The sequence below is a fragment of the Colletotrichum jinshuiense genome, chromosome 6 (assembly GCF_051148585.1).
Source record: "Colletotrichum jinshuiense chromosome 6, complete sequence".
In the NCBI taxonomy this organism is placed as follows: domain Eukaryota; kingdom Fungi; phylum Ascomycota; class Sordariomycetes; order Glomerellales; family Glomerellaceae; genus Colletotrichum; species Colletotrichum jinshuiense.
Window position 1 is genome coordinate 680953 of NC_139313.1, and position 24148 is coordinate 705100.

The 24148-nt window shown below is 48.7% G+C and overlaps 6 protein-coding genes across 6 annotated transcripts; 3 read left to right on the forward strand and 3 right to left on the reverse strand.

Annotated features, from left to right (window-relative positions):
• Positions 1-2294: 2294 nt before the first annotated feature.
• EsH8_VI_000163 (uncharacterized protein) lies at positions 2295-3867 on the forward strand (the record flags this gene model as incomplete). The annotated part of the gene is made up of 3 exons (XM_083271416.1): positions 2295-2370; positions 2452-3243; positions 3350-3867. 3 exons carry the CDS (start codon positions 2295-2297, stop codon positions 3865-3867), a joined length of 1386 nt encoding a protein of 461 aa, XP_083126590.1.
• A 2201-nt stretch (positions 3868-6068) lies between these two features.
• Positions 6069-7925, forward strand: EsH8_VI_000164 (BCS1 and AAA domain-containing protein; the record flags this gene model as incomplete). Its single annotated transcript, XM_083271417.1, has 1 exon — positions 6069-7925. The coding sequence occupies one exon, from the start codon at positions 6069-6071 to the stop codon at positions 7923-7925; it is 1857 nt and encodes a 618-aa protein (XP_083126591.1).
• Positions 7926-8961: 1036 nt separating this feature from the next.
• EsH8_VI_000165 (uncharacterized protein) lies at positions 8962-10513 on the reverse strand (the record flags this gene model as incomplete). The annotated part of the gene is made up of 3 exons (XM_083271418.1): positions 8962-9761; positions 9823-10103; positions 10158-10513. 3 exons carry the CDS (start codon positions 10511-10513, stop codon positions 8962-8964), a joined length of 1437 nt encoding a protein of 478 aa, XP_083126592.1.
• A 2517-nt stretch (positions 10514-13030) lies between these two features.
• EsH8_VI_000166 (Zn(II)2Cys6 transcription factor domain-containing protein) lies at positions 13031-14509 on the reverse strand (the record flags this gene model as incomplete). The annotated part of the gene is made up of 2 exons (XM_083271419.1): positions 13031-14248; positions 14345-14509. The coding sequence occupies 2 exons, from the start codon at positions 14507-14509 to the stop codon at positions 13031-13033; spliced, it is 1383 nt and encodes a 460-aa protein (XP_083126593.1).
• Positions 14510-15135: 626 nt separating this feature from the next.
• EsH8_VI_000167 (CFEM domain-containing protein) lies at positions 15136-17011 on the reverse strand (the record flags this gene model as incomplete). The annotated part of the gene is made up of 8 exons (XM_083271420.1): positions 15136-15611; positions 15665-15732; positions 15812-16185; positions 16243-16310; positions 16362-16398; positions 16457-16641; positions 16695-16833; positions 16886-17011. 8 exons carry the CDS (start codon positions 17009-17011, stop codon positions 15136-15138), a joined length of 1473 nt encoding a protein of 490 aa, XP_083126594.1.
• Positions 17012-21081: 4070 nt separating this feature from the next.
• EsH8_VI_000168 (uncharacterized protein) lies at positions 21082-22778 on the forward strand (the record flags this gene model as incomplete). The annotated part of the gene is made up of 3 exons (XM_083271421.1): positions 21082-22005; positions 22060-22395; positions 22461-22778. 3 exons carry the CDS (start codon positions 21082-21084, stop codon positions 22776-22778), a joined length of 1578 nt encoding a protein of 525 aa, XP_083126595.1.
• Between the last annotated feature and the right edge of the window lie 1370 nt (positions 22779-24148).

Sequence of the window (24148 nt, forward strand, 5' to 3'; positions counted from 1 at the left end):
GATTTGAATGTGGGTTTGCGCGGGAAGCTAAGCGAAGAAAGGTAATGCTCGACGAGATACTTTTCGATATTTTCTCAAGAAACTTGTCACCTGTGAACGGGGAAAGAAACTGCAATGTTATTAAATACACGTGGTATCTCATGAAGCCAGTATCCTCAACCCCCCTCTTCACCGCATTCCCTCACCGTCCCCTCTCTTGTCGTAACCAAGTGGTCCCGACAACGTCTCTGAGGTAACAGACCCCGGAACGCCAGTCCGGAAGTCGGAAAGCCCTTCAGAGATCCCAATAACTTGCGGCAATTGCAACGGCTATCATGAGGTACGGAGATGTTAGCGGGTCCAGCGACTCATGGGCTCGCATCCAATGCGGAGCATTCTTCAGCACGGCACTTCCCAATAGGGTAGCATCACCTAGTAATGGCCCGAATAGATTTTAATAAGGGCCCCAATAAGGGGCACGTGCGCATGCCAGAACGTCTCAAGTGGTGCGTCGGGATAATTCTGTCGGCCCCCATCGCTGATACTGGAGATACCGACCCTCACATCTCTTTTTGGGTGGTTGAGATGAGCTGTTGCCACTTTAAGACTCAAGGGTACCTGGGTCGAGGACCAAGTACCCGAGCAAAACCCACTGAGAATGCGCATTGCAGCCCCAGTCACTTATCAACGGATCGGCATTTTCCATACAAAATTAGCCAGTTTTAGTCGGCTGTAGCTGGAACAGCTGGCTTACAATAAGGTCTTAAGATCGTATGCCAATATATGACCATGAAAATCTATAGACTATATACTTGAAAATCAGTTTGCTTTGATTTATACAATGATTTTGAGGGCGTAAGAAACATGACAAGGCTTATTAGTAGTGTTATGTGAACCTTGGCCGGTGGTGGCGGCCGCCCTCGTAGCCTCAGTGCCTTAGCCTTTGCAGTTTCTGTCATTCGCCCGCAGCTCGTCAGCCCTCCTTGCACTTTCAAGTCTTGTGGCCCTACTCCGCCCTGTGACTCTGAATCTTGCGCTCGGCCGGGTTCCAATTTGGCCTTGTAGGAATCATCAGAGAGAGCAGATGCGTAGGATGCTGTTGAACTGGTGGGCTGAAGAGCTTGAGTGAAATAATAAGAATTGACCTAGTGGGTAGAACCGGAAGTGCTACGAAGGAAGGAAGAAGCCATATCGTCAACATAACTCGAAGGTCTTGGTGAGGAACATGGATATTGACTATGCCTCTCTTTGAAGATGAGAGTGAACCCCAATCCTTGCACCTTAGGAAACTGAAAATGACGCCAATGATAATCATAGAGAAATATACCTTTGAATCAATGCACCCAGTAAGTATTTCTCACCACCTCAGTCTTCTTTGTAACACACACTTTCTAGAGGCCATCTCTGGAGCCTCTGACCTTTCTCACGAACTCTCATATTACCAATAAGTGGACACAGGGTTATGGCGCTAAGATCTTTGACGCCAATTGAACAGGGAATTTTGGGCGCGAAACGCATATCAGTGTTGGTGTGGCCATGAGGTTGAGACCGGCGCTCGGTATGAGCTGGCGCTTAGCAAAGAAACGAGATGGACAGGGGGTAGGTCGCCTGACTGATTAACTATCATGTAGAAAGCTACCCTGAACCAACCCCCAAGTTCGGAAGCTATTATTCATGCTTGGTCACCATGAATGGAAAGGAACGAATCCAATCAATCGTTTTGAAGAAGTACCAGAGTAATGGTAGCCGTATGGTCCTGGTCGCAACCGCTCAGCCGCGTGCATAGGCGGATTGATTTCGGGACTGGGCAAGATTGGAACAGTGACCATCAAGCCAACCAAGCAAACCTTTGGGGCTGGAATGAAACCACACCAATCAGGCTTTGCTCCCCTGCAATTTGTGGATGGTTCTCAGGAGACAATCGTGTAAACTTAAGTTCAACGGCATCGCCACTGCATATTTATAGGGCCATGAAAAGGCTCACATCGCATGCGACTATCAGCGCTTAACTTCGTCAGCAAATCAAGCATCTTGCATGAGTCACTCAGCGCGGCTTGGTGACTCCTGCAAGATCCTGCTACAGGCCAAGGCACCGGCCCACCTTCGGTAAGAAGTCAGCACCACCCGTCCTCACCCCAGCGGTGCCCTTCCAGCGATGCGATGCGGTGCGTTGTTGACATTGCTTCTGCGATAGGTGAAGTTGCTTGCCCTTCAGCTTCTCTACCCTTAAAACTATCTTCTCCATTATTTCCGTTGTCATGGACCATGAGCATACCCCAAATCTGCCCAGAGTGCACAATAGTATCCCCGAAACCATGAAGATGGCGACACCCCTCAGTGGCAACAAGCCCGGGCATGCATTCAGTAGCAACATCGTTCAAGAGAAGCCTGGTATGCCTGGTCTCTGAAAAGAGACAAGGATGATATTTTCAAGTAGCAATGGTTCTCTTGGGCCTCACAATTCCTCATCAGACCTGGAGAATCTGCCCGCCGAGTTGAGATATCAGGTTCTCATGTGGATGCCCGACCTACCGACGCTGCACTCGTTCGTCCATGCTTCCCCAATGATATACGCGCAGTACCGTGAGCATCGCGCAACGATTCTTCGCATGTGTCTAGACCACGAGCTCGATGGGTTTTATCTTGATGCCTACGCTAATCTAATGTCCCGAGTGCGCGTGATTGGGTCTCCTCGAACAGACAGCAAGATTACGGAGTTCCTCAGTTCTTATGGGGCTCATCTCTCGGGTTTGATCCCCCACCCGGACGTGAATTCGCCTGATAGCGAAGGTATCCGCTGGATGACGGCATATCACAACGCCGTTGCTCGACCCTTGGCTCAGAGTTATGCCAAGTGGGCTCTGGCGAACTTTAGAGATATGCCTGCATCGGCGGCCGCTGGATCAGAGACAACAGATTTGCCAAGGAAAATCAACAAGCACGATATTGGACTGAGTAAAAGCGAGGAGATTCGTATTTACCGGGCCCTCTACCGGTACGGCACCTATTATCACCTTTTCGGTCGGAATGAGGGTAATCGGCACGGTACATTTCAACGGCATGAGATCAACGAAATATTTTTCGGCCTTTTTGATCCTTGGGAAGCAGAGGCTGTTGGATGCATCGATATGTTCGTCAGACAAAAGTACGACGACATATTTAACGAGATCAAGAGAGATCTAGCCCCGACGAACGAGAGATATAAGCAGCCGAATGGGGTTTTCAACCCATCAGAATCGTTCGATCTAGATGCAGAGCATAGCGGTGAGTAACCATGAACGCAGACTCCTTGCCCGTATTCAACTAGCGGCGGCCCATCACGGCAAAATCCGAAATGTCTCCATCATGGAGCTAACATACACCGCAACAGATTACATGAACGGCACCGTCTCCAGAGGTCTTAAAATGACAGCGCGCCTACTAGCAATCCATGATCACGAGAAATTAGTTGCCAAGATGGAAGAATGTCTCACCCATGATCAATGCCTAGATGCTCCTCTTCGTCTTGTGCTCGGGACACTGGCACAAGATGACAGGCGCCAGTTGTCAACCAACTTTCCCAGTACAAGAGATATCACCGAACAAAGGAGAGATCTGGTCGATTTTGCCGGCGATGGCATCCCGCCCAACACACCACCACTTGCGTGGGTTCTCTTGTGGAATGGTAGATACGCTAATATCTACGGGGACTACGTACCAGAGTTGTTGAGACGATGCGGTTATGTCATCTGGGACGAGCAGCGATGGGTTGATACGCAAGCTAGGGACTTCATTTTCAAGCAATGGGAGACGGCCCCAGAGCTGGTTGAGGAGATTGAAATGGATTGCAACTGGAGTCCTGTTGAGGACCACAAGCAAGAAAACGACTCTCTAGGAGAGTCTCATTGATTATCAAAACCCAACTTCAAGACGCAACATTTGACGGAAATACCACTAATCGCTATCGTGCATTACAAGCCAAGCATAATTTTGCATCATATGCCTATATTAGGTGTCGAGTGAATGGCTGCTTTTTGTGCTACATCTATCTACACACTGCATCCAGGCTCGGATACTTAGGGACCCAGAATGAAGCAAGTTCAAGTTAAAGCAGCAGGTAAGCCAACCCAATTTAGTCAAGTTTGGATGCAGCCTGCCAGGACAATGTTGCAATGAGTGGGCCATCTGCACATTCGCGGCCTAGTTCACGTGTCAGAATGAAATGTGTGGAGAGGTGTGTGGAGAGGTTAATTGACGATCATCGACTTTGACAGGTCCAGGTGGCGGCAGGTGGAAATGTTCCTCGCCTACCTTCCAGCCTGCGGATGTTCCTTCAGCCCACCATGGTAATCTCTAGTTTCGCCTTCAGTCGTACAAGTGCAAATGGCCATGTCTATCTTGGGCCGGCTATCTATTGACAACAGTAGTTAAACCCGACGATGGTTTATGGACACGCAATCGAGCCAATAATAGGAAAAGAAGGCCAAGAAAAAGTCCTTAACATCTCAGTTTTGGCCATAGCGAAAGACGCCGGTTGTCAAGTGTTTCATTGAGGAGCAGGGCCATTACTGGTCGGTATTGTATGTGATTGAAGTGGGAACCACCGTCAGAGCACATATGGGACTATGTGCACTTTTGAACGAGACAGAGGAACGAGATAGAATGCGGATCAGGCCATGTGAGATGCCGAAACCACTGTTGTAGCTCGCTTGCAAGACAGGATTGGATAAACTTTGGATCGCCATGTGAAAGTGAAGGCTAGAGCCTCGATCTTGAACGAAATGGCCATGAGTCAGACTGAGCTGTCAGCCTGCCAGGCATACACCACGGGATGCGAACCATACCTAACAGGTCCGTCAGCACCATGCACTGATGAAGACCCTTATACACCCAAGTGAAAAAGTCCCACAATATGTCAGCGCAAGGCTGAGCAAAATGCAACTGGCTCCCAAAGGGGGAATGCGCTCCTCTTGATAAGTTGATCCTCTGACCAGGGGGGTTTTCTTAAAGCCCAAGAATTGGGACCATCCCGCTCCTAAAGAAGATTCGCTCACATGAATCGCCTTATCTTATCGGTTGTGTGTCGGTCTCAATGTGATGCTTGATTCCAGAGGCTGGCCTGCAGTCCCCAGCCAGCTATGATGGCACCCAGCCCTGCAGCAGCAGTGCAGATCAGTACCATATGCGTAGGGTTCGACATGGTAAGGCAAGAGAAATTTTATGGACCAAACCTTGCGGCTGCATTGAAACAAGCGGCTCTCTCTCACGACCAGTTCCAGTCCCAAATCTTTGGGACTGAGCAACTCCTTGAGCACCATTCGCAGACAGTGTCGTCATGGCCATCAACGTCTACTCTCTTGATGACTCCCAGAACTCATTCACTCAAATGAAACTTTAACATACTGCGTAAATCAGTGCTGAAATCTCGTACATGAAAGCTGCGTGTTTCCATGGGAGTGTCACTTTGTGACAGGTAAGTAAAGCACCAATTGTGTCATCATATTGAACTACATATCATCGACTGGGTATAAGTGAAATATCACAGTATATTTAGGGACTCCATAGGCAAATCTGTAAGTTAACAACTTGACTTCAAGTATTGCCAAATCGCGGCTGGCGTACATTCCCGCATACGCGATTATCTTGATGCGGGGTAGAAATTTAGCAGAGCGTCTGTTTTAATGCTGTTGGATCTAAGTAATGCAACATCAACCCGCTTCTTATTACGGCACATCGCATCCTGCGAGGGCGGTGTACGGGGTTGTCTGCCTTGTGTCACAGATCTTGGGCTTGGTCTCACAAACGATTGGCTCCAACGCGCCATCAGCTCCTGTACCATACTCAGCAAATGGATTGCAGCCACATCCCGATGACATGCGTCATTGCTGTGTTGGTTTACTTATGCGGCTAGCGTCTGAATGCCAATTTCAATTAGCAGATGCTTTTAAAAATAGGCATGCATCCGCAAGTAGGCTTAGGCAGCCTTTCTGCCTGATCTCATCAGGCGGCCTCATGTTTCACCCCATGAGTTGTCTTTCATTTAAAATCTAGGCTGTCTGGCTATCACTTGGAAAAGACATAATTTTTGGTTCTTCTTAATAATAACAATCATGAGTGATATACTCAGGTTCACCAAAGCCTCAATGCTCTCAGGCGCCAGCGATGCGACGTCTCAAGGACTCCACGACTTTCTGGAGCGCACTGCGCCGGGTTTCGGAGCCTTGTCCAAGTTTTTCTCGACGTGGCTGAAACTCGATATCACTACAATAGTCCTTCTCATATCATTTGGCGGTGACATCCCGAGGGCGTTAACGGGTCTTCAGAACCTGGGCACACAGATCTACTGGTGGATAACGCGGTTCTTCACGGCGTCAATATCCGTTGCCAGCAACGACAAGCTCAATAGGGAGGTCCTTAACTGGCTGGGTGCACACGTTCTTACCCGACAGGGCACCCGCGTCTTGACGGCACGGACTGAAGTGATTCAGAACGAGGCGTGGTACTATCGGAAGCCGGTTGAGCGCGACGATCTTCACCACGAGAAGCGGGTACCCGTACAGTACTTGCCGACTTTTGGCACAACCTGGTTTGTGTACGAGGGAGGGTTTTTCATGGTCCGGCGAGTTGCTACACGGAGTACTGGTTCGTACCACGGCATTCCTGACGAATATTCCGCTGCACCGGAGGGCGATGAGCCGTTGGTTGTTATGCGATTGGGTCGCTCCATTCAGCCCGTCAAAGAGTTTCTCAACAACTGCCGAGTCTTCGCAGACAAGCAGCGCGAGGCTTTCATTACGGTCAGGGCGACGAAGAACCAATACAACCAAGAGTCTTGGGACACGACCATCTTACGGCCGATAAGGCCTTTGGAGACTGTGCACTTTGATGAGAAGACGAAGCTGGAGCTGGTCGCCGACATAGAGACGTATTTGAATCAGACAACGAGGAAGTTTTACACCGAGAGAGGAATTCCCTATAGAAGAGGCTATCTTTTTCATGGGCCACCCGGCACCGGCAAGACGTCACTGTCGCTTGCTCTTGCAAGCTATTTCAACCTTGAGCTTTATCTGCTACACATACCGAGTATTCGGGACGACAATGACTTGGAAAACCTGTTTACGGCGCTGCCGCCGAAGTGCATTGTATTACTTGAGGATATCGACGCAATTGGCATACAGCGCCGGAAAAAGTTCGACGCAGATGATTCCTCGTCAGACGGGAGCAAAAGCGACAGCGATGCGAGCAGTGCAAGATCATTCGGCCGATGTCGCTGTACCCTGTCAGGCCTTTTAAATGTCCTGGACGGAGTTGCATCTCAGGAGGGTCGCATCGTCTTGATGACGTCTAACGTGGCCCACAAGCTCGACAGAGCCCTCGTTAGGCCTGGTCGTATTGACAAGATGATTTTCTTAGGCAACATATCACAACAAAGCGCCAAGGGCATGTTTGAGCGCATGTATCGTCCACACCCGTCTGTCGATGTCTCTCTCGTCGAGAAGAACTTAGAGTTACTGCGGGATGAAAAAGAGTTCGACCGGTTGGCGGATGATTTTAGCAGCCAAGTTCCAAATGAAATCTTTACACCGGCGCAACTACAAGGTTATTTGCTAAATCATCGAGGCGCGCCCGAGGAAGCTGTCCAGAGAATTGCAGAGTGGGTCGTGGAGGAGAAGGCCGTGATGGAAGAAGCACAGCGGCGCAGGAAGGCGGCGAGTGAACGCAGAGCAAGGAAGAAGAAGGCATTGAAATTGAAGGCTCTCAAGGCACTGGCATCAGATGAAGATAGCGAAGGTCCCGACGAAGATGCTAAAGGGGCAGAAATTGGGGCGAAACAGGTCCCAAAGAAGGAGGCAGAGACTGATAGTGAAGTTCAAACTTCTACAGACAAAGTCGACAAGAAAGACGAGAGAAAGGCATTAAACGGGGAAAGGTGCAAGAAAGCGGGGACTGAAGCATTGAGCGAATAGTGAAGTCTAAACTATTATATAGCATATCTCTTTGGGCCGACTGGAAGCTCTTGGGATCGACTCAACTCATGCTTCACCCGATGGCATTTTCTCTCTATTATACTCTTTAATACTTTATTGACACGAGATAATCACAGACTTAATAGTGGTATAATTGGTACTGATGCTAGCTTGCGGGGCAAAATATGATTTAGGCAGCTGTTGACCAACAAGTTCTTGTCCGTCCTAAAACCTTCCACTGAAGCTGCAGTCAAGCAGTGTGTGGCGGGTAATACAATCAATAACTAGCCACTGCGGCTCTGACTGAACTGTAGGCAAATTTGTCTACCCAAAGCAGAACCAGGGCTCTAGGATTCCTACGTGCTGGTGTTACCGAGAGCTTGAATGTGCTGACCGCAGTTTCCAACTTGCTCATTTCCGACGTTAAAACACCCATCGCCCAAACAGCTGATGTTGATGATAACTCTACTGGTGCTAATTCTCCTAATAGAGCTTCAACTATCACAACCTCGCAAACAGAGAGACCGGATGCTGGCTCAGGAGCAAAGCACCTCGGACCTGACTTCAAACCCCTTTGTTGGCATATGCTTTACTGGGGTTTATTTAGGCTCTATAGCTCTCCAGAACTGTGGAAAACATACTTTTAATTCTAGACTCTTTCAGCCAAGACGAGTTGCATATGGTGGGTCTGGTCGTGACTGTGTTAGCGCAGGGTCTCTAATGGCGACAGGGCATACACGAACGACACGCAAGGGCAAAATTTGCTGTATCACCCCTGTCACACTCAAGTTAACGATGGTTTAATTCCTTATGATGTCTCAATTGAGAAATAGCTTTTAAAAGCTACGCAAGCATGACAATTATAACCTTAGAATTGAAACCCGGCACCAATGGTGCATGTATCCTGTTCGCGCCTCCCTTATTCATTATCATGACGTGGTATCGTGCTACCGTAAGATTATTAAATCCCAGACCCAACTTGTTGAACAAGCGGTCAAGTTTGGCCAGCAAAGACTCAAACTGTCTCGTACGTGGCTCATCTGTGAGTCCTTCTGGCTTGGCCCGCAAAGCCCAAATATTCCTGGGTATCTTGCAAAATGATGCCGGAATCTTCCTCGTGTTCGAGTAGATATCTTGGCATTGTTGCCGATCCCATCCCGACCAGTGTGTTGTGAATGTCCTTCGGGTTGATTGTGTCTTTTGAATAATGACTTTGAGATTGGTAGTCGCTTGCGAAGACCTGCTCGTCCAAAGTGTAGGAGTGGTAGTCGGATGGGACTGTAGAAACAACATCAAATACAGCTTCAAAAGGATCGACAAAAGATGAACTGGCAAGTTCATCAAAGTCATCGACTGTCCCCGAATGGGAGTAAGTCTGGTAATCAGGTTGCAACTGCATGCCAGCGTAGTCGGCATCCACAGGCCGACTCCGTGCCCGGGTCTTGCGAGATCCGTGAGATGATAGATTGGCGCTGGAGTCCCTTACGTGTTGTGTTGAATCAGTTGCCAAAGACATGCTGTCCATGCCCCAATTTTGGTCTTGGTAGCCAGAATTTTGGTACGTGTGCTGTGAGCCATATCCGCTTCCATTGCCAAGGTTCCGGCTGTATCCACCAGAGCTTGCAGACGGATATGCGCTTGAAGCGTCCGTGGAGGATGATGCACTGGGGCTTGACCCTGATAGACGTCGATACTCCCGCGATCTGTCAGAGTCGGCATCACTTCCGTCGGAATCATAATGGGTAGCATATCCTCTTTCCCATCTGTCAACAGCTTTTTCCATGGCGTCAAACATGAGTTGCGTGGGAAGGAGACAAGGAGAGTAAGCGTCGTGGTCTTGATTAACTTGTTAGCAATGCGGCCTTTGCTTGGAAACATCGGGGTTCCATTCACTCACAAATCTCCACTTTCTTCGCCCACTCCTCTTGCCCAGGATAAAGCTTCATGAGAAGTTTATGACGGTACTTGTAGTCTAGCGACTGTCCACTGGCTCTAACAGAAAGTCCATCCAAGACGCGTTGCTGGTCCTCTGAGAGCAGCGGAGGCTCATGAGGTGACCATGTCTTAGTACAACCTCGCGAATGCGATGACTTAGACTCTGCCGGTTTTGAGCCAAATCGGTATCCACAGTTGTGACACTGCTTGTCACTTCTCAAATGGACTCTTTTGATATGTTCGCTGAATTGCATTAGTCAACAAATCCAAATGTTCAATTTATGGACGCGGACTTACATGAGTTTGCCGATTCCCCCCTTGATGTTTCCGTCGGTGCAGGAGTTTCTTACATGGGTGAAAGCTGCGGGGTTTCTGATGAACAACGGACAAGCTAAATTGACGCTCTTTTCGTCGACGTTTTCATTGTACTGAGGACGATGCAAAGGTAGACCCATCTCTCTCCTGAGTTCGGTCATCAAGAAGTCCTTCATGCTGGACCAGCCTGCTGGTGAAAGGGGCGTGGGTTGCTGAATGACTTCGACAGGCACATTTGTGGTGAGCCTGGGTCTTTTGACTTCCAAAATCTGGCTTGATTTGCCATTGCTGGCGGATTCACGGCTTCGCTGCCGTACTCGTTTGCTGTTCTCGCCCATGGTTGCTGGATGGCCAGAAATGCGGGTTTCTAGGATCTTTGAAAGCTGCGAGATTTTCGGTGACTTCTTCTCCTATTTGATAGATTCGCTGAACGCGATGCTCCGTGACCTTTGCTTCAGTCTTGAACCCTTGTTCCGTGAGCTTGATGAGGTTGGCAGGAAATGTGGCTTGCTGCTCCCGAACCCAGGCTTCTGTTAGTCGGTTGCTTGGTCCGATGTATTTTGGGTCGCTGCGGACAATCGAGCCAAGTGAGAAAGAAGGCTGTTGCTGCCGAGTAAAATGACCCTGCGATCTCGTAGATCTATCCCATTCAATCAACAAAAGTTAGCTGTCTAAAAACTCGAGACTTATTTATTCGCCAGGGGTTTGGCGGGCTTACGCCCGATTGGGGATAACTCACCTCTTTGGCGTGTTGTTGAGCACCATTCGGTTTAAGTCAGATAGATATGAAAAGAGCCATCAACCCGGGCACACAAACGCGCAGAGGCCGGATTTTCAATCAGGTGAAGAGAATAAGAGTCGACTTCAACTTTGAGAGAGTCAGAGAGATGAATTGGAATGAGAAAGAAAGAGAGAACTCGATCCATGGCTCAACGGGGCGGCTTACGACTAAGAAGCGATCTTCGATCGCAATTGCGATCAGGGCATCCCGGCCCCGTCCGCCACCGTTAACAAGCGCCGTTAGTCGCAATTGAGAATGTAAAAAGGAATCAAAATTCAAATAACAATTCTGCGAGGGTTTTGGATTCAATACGACGTTATTTGATGCATTTTTCTTGCTGCGTGGTGGTTTAACATGCCCTCACAAGTCGTCTTGCGCGGTTTCTTGGCACTGCATATTAGTCCTTGCGAGTCTAAACCGAGCAACCCCATTGAATCTTGGTGTATTTGAGCTCAAACCCCCTTGAATGCCGTCTTTAGATCATATCTCCATGTTTGGTCTTGCAAGAATGAATAATGATTCGTTCTGTCAATTCACTTGGTGCTTGGCATCGCAACGATTCCTAAATACCAACCTTTCTTCTTTGCATTACATCAAAATTGCCCAGCAGCGTCTAAAGATTCCCTCTGCATCCACAATCTCGGAAGCTAAAAAATAATGTTGCGATGACTATATACCCAACCCGGGAGGATATCTAATTTAACGTCTAGGGTCGTTTAAATGAAGATCTTATGGACGTGTGCTCGGAGAATTAACTTAATAGCGCTAGGCACATCCGGGGACAAAGTCTGGACGCTTCCATTGACCATGTCGGAGCCAGCCTTTTCATCTAGGTTCCAAGAGAATGACGATAGACTTCTTCACCGCCCGATTTAAGGTTTTTTTTCTCTGGATCCCATCCACAGAGGACCCTTTCTATGTGGAACATTCGAAGGATTCTCGTACCGGATTTGCGGTTAACCTTGTGACAAGGGGTATAATATGATCGGTATTCAACGGAGGCAGTCAAGGAAGAGCAAAGTTACAGGAAGAAGTTACACTGATTCTGGAGACATATTGGAGCCAGAACCCCAGGATTTGGCAGAGTAGCGGTCAGAAACTGGATTTGTTGCGGAGGCATTGTAAGGATACGTGCAAGCTAGTGGGCAAGCGAGTTTTGTCGTCTGGCTTCATCTTGCTACTCGGCACAAGGCTTGCAAAGATGGCCATATCTCTCTATCTCTAAGAATGACTCACATAGCCCATTATTTCCTTTACCTCGATTCCTGATCTCGCCTTGATTTAATCCACTAAAGACCACGCTAAGGGCCCTCATGCTCAGTAGCCATACATAGTTGATGACTAGTTCAAGGGGTAACGAGAGAGGTCGCTAATCGTACTAAGGAGTACTTCACAACTTCACATCGTTGCCTTGACTCAAGGGCCGAGTGCCGGCCTCCTCGTTATAGTGGTGTAAAACGGAATCTAGTCAAATCAGATATATGTGTTCCAATGTCAGGTATATCATCATCTGTTTAGTTTAGTATGGCCGTAACAAGATGATTAAAGGTCGTCCTCCATGAACGATCTAACCGTACTCTACGTTTCCAGTCTACTCTGCGACGAGTCAAATAACTGTCCTGACAGACCCGTGGGTTTAAAGACCAACCTTAGGGTTAAGGGTCGCGATGGATTAAATTGCGCCTGGAGGTTGTAGCAAGTGTATGGCAGTCACCACCAGCGGGACACCATGACCGTCAACCAGAAGAATTGCGGCACTGTGATGCGTATTGGGAAATTGGCTTCTGTGAGACCGCATAAGATCTATCCGCACAAACTTGGCAGCCTCTCCAATTTTGCAGGAAAGCAGGAAACATTACTGATCCATGGACAACATCTTGCTAAACGCAGGTTGGCATCGGTATTTCCAGGTTTTGAGCTTGGCTTCAAGGTTCGGATGCGCTGTTGTGCTGAACATCCATGACCAGAAATAGGGGCGGCTTGGACCCCTGAAGAGATGATCCTGTTGTGGTGCCGGCGAAGTAAGACTAGGCAATTACAAAAACCATGTCTGGATTTGGGGGCGGAGAAGCGTTCAATCGATCATCTTCTGCACAGAAAGTACCCCCTGATCTGCGGATCCTGGCCGCTTTATCTGGTCTGCTGGCCACTGAAGCCAGTGAGCATATTCGGGTTCCAAAGTCTGGAGCAGCCCTATCAGAAGATGCGCTGACCATCCTTGCATAAACCAGAAGTGCTCAAGAGTCTGGACAAGAACATCGAAGTGGCCAAGGAGGATGAGTGGTAGGGCCTGTTTCTGCTGCAGGCGAAGAACGAAGTTGTCGTTCATGCTATATAGCCAGCGCATGACAACTTCAAACCTGCCCTGGATGTGTGATTCAGGCTCCGCTTCCGTGCCAAACGTCATCTTGAAACAGTCCTTCAATAACTGGACTGATTCCGTATACATGGCCCGTTCGGGCTCGGGGGTGGTGGCTACAAGATCGGAAAGCTCTTCGAAACGTTTCTCCCAATACACCATCTTGTATGTCGGCGCAGGTAATGTAGGGCAGTGGGTCCAAGTTTGTTCAAAAGTTACGCCATCATCCGCCCATCCAGCTATGATGGTTTGTATGCCCATTTTCTGAACGACAATGCGAACACCGCGTAGCAATCCCCACCAGGGGACTTCGCCGTCTTCTGCAATGACTAAGAGATGCCCAGGACTGGGTTTCTTCGCAAACGTCGATAGACAGACAAGGACAGTTGTATGATATAACGCTTGGCAATTCTCCTTGCTCAGTTGCGGGATGATATTGGTTACCACTGGCAAAGCGCTGGTCGAGTGTTGGTCTGCCAGGGCCTCGTAGTGCCTTGCCTGGCTTGGTCGAAGCCTTGCGAGATGCTGTGCCGAAATTGCCAGGACCATGTGAAGAACGTAGTGATGCTGGAAGCCAAGTCGTGGAACATGCTCTCGCCATACGCGAGCATCTCCTAGCGTGATGCTCGTGTGACACATGTAGTGGTGTAGAAGCTCGAGGTCGTCGGGATTTAGCTTTGATGGAGAGGGTTCCACCAACATCGGGGCAGGGGTGCGCGGCGTCTTGGCTGCGTCGGGTTCGGAGGCTGTTGGGGTCGGGAGTTTCGGGACTGCGTTCCAGTCCTTTCGAGGACGACCACGTTTCTTCGGTGGCGGCGTCGGCGGGGACGATGCGGTAGGAGACTGGGCAAGTAGGTTCGCGGGCGTTGGTGCAAAGTCGCAGTGCATAGAGAACCTCAAGCAGTTGCCGCACTCAGGTTTGTTCTCATCACACTGACAAGACAGCAATGTCAGCCGAGGCCATCGAGAGTAACACGGCGAGGCATTACAAGCACGTTGGCAAGGGTTGGGCCTTTGGGAGAAACGTGCCTTGACTTTTCTTCGTTTGCAATTCTGACACCCATTACGAGACTTTTTATGGGACCTTCTCTTGTTCTTACGACACGTTCCACAGCAGCAGCCGGCACCGCTCGCGTTCGTGGTGGGCGCACTGCATGCTGAGGACTTGGAGCTGTCGTCGTCTTTATCGTTCATCGTTCGCAATCGCGTCGGCCGCGGTCCTCGAGCATGGGGTTCGTTCGAGATGCACAAGAGGAAAGGAGATTAAAAGGGATAGCGTCTCCCATTACTACTAGCGTCTCAGGCATATGGCGTCTTCTGGCGTCTTTCAACAATGACAGACACGGGCATCGAGTTTGTCGATGCATCTTACCGCGCGTTGAAGGGCTCGTGGCGCAGAGTCCGAACGATTTGGACGCTTTGTCCCCCGCGGGCGGGTCGGTCGCGGCTTTCTCGGAGAATTGTCGTATTTGATCCGAAAACTTACGCCATGTCTGATTGGACAACAACATTCTTGGTACGCCACCCGTAACTCCACAGCCGCGTCACAAGCTGCGATGAGAGACACATTTCTGCCTGTAACTTCGCTCGGCTTCAATTATTAGCATCTACTTACCAAGCAGGGCATCATGGTTCAGAGGATTAGATTGTGTCGCTAGAGATGTTTCAGTTTTTTTTTTACATTTGCGGCTTAACCAGCCACTTTGGGCTTGCATTTACTGCATGTTCAAATGGTGGATATTTTTGCTTTCAGCAATGTCTATAAACTAAAATTCAAATGGGGTATAAATCTCTATCAAATGGGTATATGTTTAACATCTTTACATCCACGTCTTTGTGTTAACGACGCCTCTCAAGTCCAGTTCATACTCTGCATTGGCTTCCCTCCTGACACTCCTGATGCTCTTTGGAGTTTGAGGGCCGCCACTATCTCTCCAAGGCGGCTGGTATGTAAACGGTTGCAATGGCGGTGGCGGAAGCGGCTTCATTCTAGGATCGAGCTGTTCTGCAATGTGGATCTTGATCATAAATGAGTCTTCTGAAAGATCCGGCTCCGGTGTGGTTGGTTGAGGTGTGAGGGGCTGTGGCGTAACCATGAGACCCTTATCTCTGAAAGACAGGTGACTGCTGCCCCTCTTGTAGGCTTCTTTGACTTCAACAGTAGTTCGAGTGCCTTTAATTGTAGTAAGAAACCCGGGAATCTTCTTGAGAAGAGGTCGTAGCGCAGGAAGACTACCGCAGAGCAAAGCGCATGATATCTCGGTGACACTCCAAGTCACTACGTCGACATTGTCCCCTAATAATATGAGCGACTTGAGTCAAAGTGTTACGTTTTTGGTATCGGCTTACAGGTAGTATCATACGATTCAGCAAACAACACGAGCCAGCGCAGACGAATAATTGAAGTAATACAGGCACTACACACAAAGTCAGCTCGGGGTAATTTCTGGCAATGCCATCCGGTTTTCTGCGAATGTGGAGGAGAGCATGACTTACAAAGATCCCAAACTAAGCATGAAACCGACAGCGAACTTCTTTTTCGTACCCAACTGAAGTTTGCTGAGTTGTTGGACGGGCATGACAAGAATGACGATATCCTCGACAATGCTCAGAATGGCGCTGGCCATTGCTACCGCGTTGAGATTCACGCATTTTCGCTCCAAGGTTCGGTCCCAGATGGCAGCGATCGGCGTGCATTCGAACATGATGACAAATAAAAAGACCAATCCATGGCCAACGAGAAACACAAAGACAAGCTTGTTGAGAAGCTGAAACTTGCGGTTTGGGAAGACGCGAGCGTAAAGCGCGATGATTGACAGTTTAGCCAGTATCAGAACGACGATATAGAGCATCTGAACAGCGTAGTAAAGCTATTCGACACTTAGTTACGGCTTGAACCATGCCCGAATGGGCCAGTCAAGACTTACCTGGATAATACGTTGGGCGTTTGCAGGATTAACGTTCCAGTAGTGAAGTCCGAATCCAAGATCAGCACCTTCACAGTGTTAGCAAGCGGATCAAGACTAGGAGGTTATTATGCACCTACTTGCAACGACGCACCCAAGAGTTGCGGCCAGGATTGCCTGAACAGTATTTGTCAGCCATCGCACCAATTGATATCTTGACGTGAAGTCGACATACAGCTGTGGCCAGCGTCATCCAATCGTCTATCTCGAGCCGACTTGCTATAATCCATCTAGAAAGCAATCTCAGGGCCACTATGGGGAATGTGACAAAAGCTAGCACCGCCACCACCAGCTTTATTTCGATATTTCGGGAGGCATGCGGGTAGGAATGGCAAAGATCATCTGTCATGTAAGACAACTCTGCAGGCCATTAGCTCGGAACTGATCTGTGGCAAGTAGTGTCTGGAACATACTCAACTGATCTTGCCATATGCATGTCGATTGAACGCATCCAGACATGCCCTCCAGTAGAGTGGCATTGGTGCAGATGCACTGAGCAACATTGTCCAGCGGGCATCCTGATTCGAGGAACGAGCTCGTTACACAAGAAACCTGCTCACATGTGAGTCTATGTTGACTTCAAGATGGAGAGGGGAATACTTACAGCACATTCAGGAATCTGTGATAGGATATCCAACGGTGAAGTTACTGAACCGGTACTGTCTTGGCCGTGGACGGTAACAGCTACCCATGGCACCAGCGCGAGGGACCACTTCAGGAGGCTTTTCATGGCAACGTGAAACGGAGAAGAGGCAGAATAATCGGGACCATCGGAGGTTCGTTTATCTGAAGAGAAGAATCCAGCTCGGCAACAGTGCGATTTGAGGGGCACGGAGCATGGTTTCCAGATGCGGCCGTTGGCGATCCCAAACAAACTGGACTTAAAGGCCGAAGCAACAGGAACTTGACCGTCACATATGTATGCAGGTTCACCACGATTCGGGTCGATGCGACTGTCCGACCCAAGATTCGAAGGGCAATCATGGAGTCCGCCACTGTTGGACTATGTCTATATCTGACTAGGCCTTCATGTACGTTGGCCCTGTGAATCTGTCAATTGTTTCTTGGCATAAAGCCCACGAGCATTGCACATGCATGTGTACGTCTGATGTTGATTCGACCCACGCGATATTCTTGTGTTGGGGTTGCAACAGCCTCCAAACAAGGTAAAACGCTATGAGCACTCGCAGCCCAATCCGGCATGAGCGACTGGCAATGTGGGCGGAGTGAGGCAAGGTCTGAATCATGAACCCTGACCCAGTGGGATGGTCCATTGGTTCGTCCGATGTCTGCTGGGTCAAGGTTTCACATTGAGATACCCTGCGGTGAGGCCGTGCAACCCTTCCGGTCGTCTCCCTGGCTCATTGAATTATAGACCATTCTGCTTCATCAATACATGAAAACGCAATCAATGCCATGGTCGTTTGCTTACGCACTCCATCATCTCTCCACTTAGCACCTGCAGCTCTGCTGCTTCCCCAACAAGGTTGACAGATACCCCGCCCGTTATCACCTCTCGGCTAACCACGTGTAGTGCGCGTGCGATTCAAGTCCGCCCGCGCGGGTGTGCCTTTGGCTGGGGTTAGCTGTGGATCGATTGAGTCGGACCACGTTTAACGCCTGTCGGGTCCGACGGGTTGCCGGAATGGACCCAGAACTTGGATGTTGACGTAATTGTCGATGAATCTTAAACAATAAGCTGCAAAAAAGAAAAATGACGAGTCAACTTGATCACCCATCACGCGGATAATGAAACCCCGTTGAACAAGTGCTCGCAGATAACATGACTTGGGCTACGCTAACGCCACAGCCGCGCTATCTGATAAGCCAGCCTTCTTGCCTGACTCAAGCACTCTGTCCAGCCACGCCAAGTCTTGCAGATGGGTTCGCTGTCGGAGCCCTAGACCGCATTTAAGCTCGTCATCGCAAGGTATGTAAATATGTCTAGTGTATGATCATCTTTCAGCCGGTTATTCCGGACGACGGACGGGACCTCCCTTCCCACATTCCTTGCGCCATTGCGCTAAACCATGCTTAGCGCTCCCCAAACCCATGGCGTGACGAGCCTGGTATGTTCCTATTTAGAATTTAAACTTCAGCGGGTGGCCCGTGATGATTGATGTCTGTCATCACCGTGGCAATCTTTCCCTGATCAGTAGGGTCAGGGTTGATTAACTCGGACCAAGCCTCCCAGTCTCTCGGCTAGACTAGCCACAAAGTTAGATATTTCAGGATCTATGTGACATCAAGCTATTACAAATCTTGATTATTCTCAGAAAATAGAATAATCAGTATACGGACGTCAAACCGGCCAGACATCTGCCGAGAGTAGATATCTTCTGAGCATTCTTATGATCTGGTCAGGACACTTGCAGCCTGACTGCGTTCTGGGAGATGACAGACGTCCGGATGTGAAGCTTCAAGCCAGGGCACACAAGTGGGAGGTGAAGAGCCAAGAAATGAAACATAGTACCGTGCCGCATTGCCGCATTGCAACCCTCCAGCCAACAGGCTGAAAACGTGTCCGGAAATGATGCTCGTGTGTTTGACACTTCTATCGCCTTAATCTACAGCCCCCCCAGCACTGATGCACTAGGTTGGTGGAAGCTGTAACCCACATTCTTGCATATCTGCCACTCCCTATATTCACACATGATCAGACCTTGGGAGACTATCACATCAAATCAACTCCACCTTTGGGGCCATATCCATCGGAGGAATGCATCCGGGTTCTCAGCTACAGAACAGTCGGTGAATCGATCGCTGTCGAGGTTGGTTTTTGAGTCATTAACCTCTGAGACCCTCTAACTTATCAATTGCCATTGCACATGTGGATCTGGCTGCAGTATGATGGCATCGTTGATTCGTGGAAGAGCACTAGTAGAGTCGCAGTATTGACAGGCGCACTCCGCGAGCTCCACAAATGCGCTCCGTTCCTTATAACCCCACAGAGTCCAGGGCCCATATGAATTGTCGCGGTGCACACAGTCCAGACCGACATTGATAAGAAGACTTGTCAGTACCTCGGACTCAGTTACGTGAATGCCCGTGACGTAGCCCTGTGGTTGGGAAACTTGCAAGCCGACTTTTGAGAACACAAAACGGCTCGACGTATATATTGAGAACACTCCCAACCATTATGTGATTTGGTACCAGTCCCTTGCCCCATGAATTGCAGAGCAACCGTTACTGCTTGTTAGTTTAACGGCAATGAGCTTATGAAGGCCGTAAACCCTTATTGCTTTGGCTCCTACTTCTGGCACCTTGATCAATTGGTACAACAGAAACAGACTTGATTTGTCTCATGATAAACACATAGGTGGGATGAACAACATATGCAATGAGAGCGTTAGTTATACTGATAGACGTTGGGTTCTGTTTGGACTGGAACAGAATGCGATAAATAAACCTTAAGTTGAGTAACGGGTGACTTCATGACACAAGTGACGAATGAACACATTTGGCGGCGTATTTGGTGGTAGTCAATATTCTAGCCCCCCATAAGCGGTCTAGTATAGTTCACCCTCTACGGAAGCAAACCACAGTACGTATTACCCTATAATATAGCATCTCGTTGAGTAACGGGTGACTTCATGACACAAGTGACGAATGAACATATTTGGCGGCGTATTGGTATGCCAAAATGTTGATTTTAATCGTCTTACCAACTCACATCTGTGACAGATAGGTACAGGTCAGAAGGATGGAGTTTTAGACGCGTCGTCGTAATTTCCCCTTGACACTCTTCGGTCGGTCCACGGATGAAGACATTACACCCTAATAATCAGGCAAGTATAACGAATAAATACATAAAATGTCATCTCAACTTTACTACGGCGGCTTAAACGTTATGCAGTGAATTCTGCTAGGAAAGGCTCTTTGTAACTCAGCAGTTGAAAATATCGCCGCTGGCAGCCCGGAGGTAGAATCTCCGGGCCTGACTGCTGCCAGTATTCTGGTTGAGTAGCCCAGCAGACACATTATTTTATTGACTGCTCTTATGGAAATATCTTTGAAACATGTGATGAGCCAGAAGCGTATAAATGGTTATGATTTTTTTGCAATAACAGTTTGTTCCCTCCTGAGAGGATTGCGCTGTGAAATCTGGCCAGGCCGATGCTCTGAAACAGAAGTGTTCCACAGCCACACAGGCGCCATACTCGCGCCACACGGCCTCGCTGTGGTCGTGACAAATGTAAATCTTTCAATAGCCAAACGCGTGGTGGGATAGGTGACGTCCCTTCCCGCAATGACTTTCTTAGCCCACGTTTTGAGTGGTGTTTTCCGTGTCTTATAGGGTAGGAAGAATTATTGTTCGTATCGTATTAATTTCTCATGCGCCATTTACTATTTGCTCGGGTGCACGTATACTGGTCCCCAATTTTTGTGCTACTGATACGCGCATTCAATCCGAGGGTTTGGTCGGATTGATTACCAAGAACTTCCCCGTCCCTAGCCAAGAACTGCCGGCAGCAGGATCGTGTCTCGTTTAGTTCTATTACCACTAGTTCCTTGGCCGCAATCACAGGGAACCCTTCTTTTGGGCAGGTTTTGAGTAAGCCCCGTAGGCTGCTCGAGTCTTTTCCAATAATCCCATGTGGATATATGGAGGAGTTCAGCAGTATCTGCATAAGGGGGACATGCTGGTGTCGTCGCGGCGGAGAATGCACCATAATTAATGTATTTGCAGTCGACGAGATATAAAAGCTATTGTTCCCCCGATATCCTGCCACATGAGTCAACACCTTCCATTACATCCTAAAACACAGCCACTCCTTCACGCCTCAGGCTCAGGCCAACATGATACCTTCACTATTTAATGGCACTATCTCTTCATCTGGCTGTTCTGCAGCCAATGTCCCTTATCCGGCGCTTTCCGGTGTCGATTTCTTGTCGTTAGAGACCAATCTTGTCGCCAATCTTTCTCGAAATATTGGAACTGGCGCATACGTTAACCACGGCGCGGTCAACGTTACCAACGCCAATTTTTGCAACGTTTCTATATCTTACACCCACCCTGGCGGTAACGATTTGGTTAACGTACAGGTATGGCTACCAACCGAAAATTGGAATGGTAGACTGCAAGCCATTGGCGGTGCCGGGTGGCAAGCCGGACTGCACTATGCTGGACTGATGGGCATGACTGCTTCTGTTGGTGAAGGCTACGCTACAGTTTCGACCGACGCTGGGCTCAGTTCTGGATCTGAGGTAACTCCGGCGAAGTGGGGTCTTATTGAAGAGGGCAAGCCGAATATTCGCCTCCTTCAAAACCTAGCGTCGGACTCGCTTCATGAAGCCGCAGTTATTGCAAAGAGTATTACCGCCGCTTTCTACGGAGAACCTGCCAAGTACTCTTACTTTACCGGTTGCTCCCAAGGTGGTCGGCAAGGTCTCATGTTGGCTCAGAAATACCCTAACGATTACGATGGCATTGCAGCTGCTGCACCGGCCATTAACTGGAATTCCATTGCCATGCAAAATGCGTACCCTGCTTTCCTCATGGATTTGCTGAGAGAGTATCCACCTTCTTGCGAGATCGATGCCCTTACTGCAGCGGCCATAAAGGCATGCGATGGCGACGATGGCCTGATGGATGGAATTCTCAGTGACATCGGATCGTGCGACTTTGATCCTATGAGCTTGGTTGGAACAGTAATCAACTGCACCAACTTCGGCACTCCACGTGAAATTTCGCTTGGAGCAGCGCAAGTTATCAGCGGCGCAGTAAGTCTTTAAATTATTTCCCATTGAGTTCCATGCTAAGTACTACATCTTTAGTGGGACGGCGCGAAACGAAAAGACAATTCGTCCATTTGGTTCGGCCCAAACAAGGATGCCATCTTGACTGGATCAATAACCGACATTTCAGTCGTTCCGACCACTTGCAAAGCAAACGGAACTTGCACCGCTGGAAATGCAGGCCTGTTTTCTGATTGGATTAAACTGTTTGTCCTGAAAAACTCCAGCGCTCCTGTGACTGGATTAACGCAGGACGAGTTTGACCGAATCTTCGATCTCGGGTCTAAGGAATACGACTCTATTCTGGCCACGAATGAACCTGACCTGTCGGCATTCCACCAACATGGAGGCAAAATGATCACTTATCATGGAATGGTATGTATTCCTCATGATCACACTCTCTTACCCCGTTTTCTTTGAGATATTAACTTTTTCCTAAGGCCGACAGTGTCATACCCGCTCGCGGAAGCGTCGACTACTACGAAAAAGTCATGTCTTTGGACTCAGATGTAAAGAGCTTCTACCGTCTGTTTCTCGCTCCAGGTATCCATCATTGCTATGGAGGTCCTGGTGGGTATCCGGATACCACATTTGAGTCGCTGGTTCAGTGGGTGGAGAGCGACATCGCCCCTGATACGCTTACAGCGACAAGCGTCGATACCAATCCCATCATCCAACGACCACTTTGCCCGTTTCCTCTAAAGCAGGTGTACTCCAAGAGCGCTTTGGGTACCGAGCAAGAGTTCAGTTGCCAGTAAGACACTCTGACGCGTACTATTGATACACAGTGTGATTAATAGGGAATCATTGGTGCGGGTGTTTTATTTTTGCTTTGCTAAATATTCAAGACCTTCAGCTAGGAAAAGCTAGAAGAACGAAGAAAAGTCTAAAGTCAGGGGTAACAATTTCAAAACATTAGGAAGGTGATACTATTCCTTGAAGGAAAAAACGCTCCCTCACACGCCAGCTAGTCCTGGCAGTGTCATTGAGTTCGTGACTTAGGCGTAGGCACACTTTACTATATATCGAGATACCGTGATTTTAATAGACTTATATCTGTTTTTATTCTTGTAAGACTTATTTTGCACATACAGAGTGAAATTCCCCCTTGCGTTTGACTCATTTGAGTGCAGATGTAGTGGATGTGTTCGCAACGAAAGGGAATTTGATATCTCAGTGTAAATTATGGATCTTTTCACAACACATCACAGACCTAGTAGCAGCGAAGAATGGTTGATGGCGCCCAATATGGACCTTCATGCCCATACAGAGTCACTGCTGAAGCAACTGAGATCATTGGATATTAGGCCATTGAAGCCATATGATATTATTACTTTTTACCAATTAAACGATTGAGGGAGAGGCGCCAGGTTATTGCGTAGGTTCAGTTCAAGAAGCCGAAGCGTTTTGACGTCATCCCGGATGAAGGCAGTACCTTGTGCGTGAAACTTGCCAAGTCTAGCAATGCAGCCAAGAGCTTCGCCAGTGTTTTCTGTCATTACTCCGACCAAAAAAGATTTCTGTTGAAATAGCCTCGTTTCAAGCGTGAAATGGCGACATTCTAATACCTAGTGGCCCGTTTGTCCAGACGAAACTTCGTCTGGACAGTAGACCAAAGCCAGATGCCACACCAATATTCACATGTAGGACCCAATTTAGAAACTTCCTCCGAGTTATGTTCGGCGGCTATCTTAACGGATTCCATCAATGGCAGGGCTAAATATATCAGAAACCATTCTATTTGACGAAGAATATCTGGAGTTTGCTTTCTGGGAATCATCGACCACGACTTGAAAACAGGAAGATTTTTACATCCATAATGTAGACAATCGACTCTATTGTAGGAAAATCCGATGATCGGGCTCTTTTTGTTGGATTACGTGACCAGAATACGGGCAGGCGGTCAGCAGCAGCTGCCGGCCGCCGGCCGCGGCAGCGGCCGCAGCAGCGGAGCCCGGAGATTACGTCTCTGGGCTGCCAACAGCTATATCTACACTTCCGCTGCTGCTGCTGCCAACCTTCTACTTTCCCTTCTACATACCGATTTACAGCTTCCGAATATACCATATTGATATTCGGCGAGCTCCAGCCCATACGGGCAGTCCTGTTGTATACAACAGATACCCTG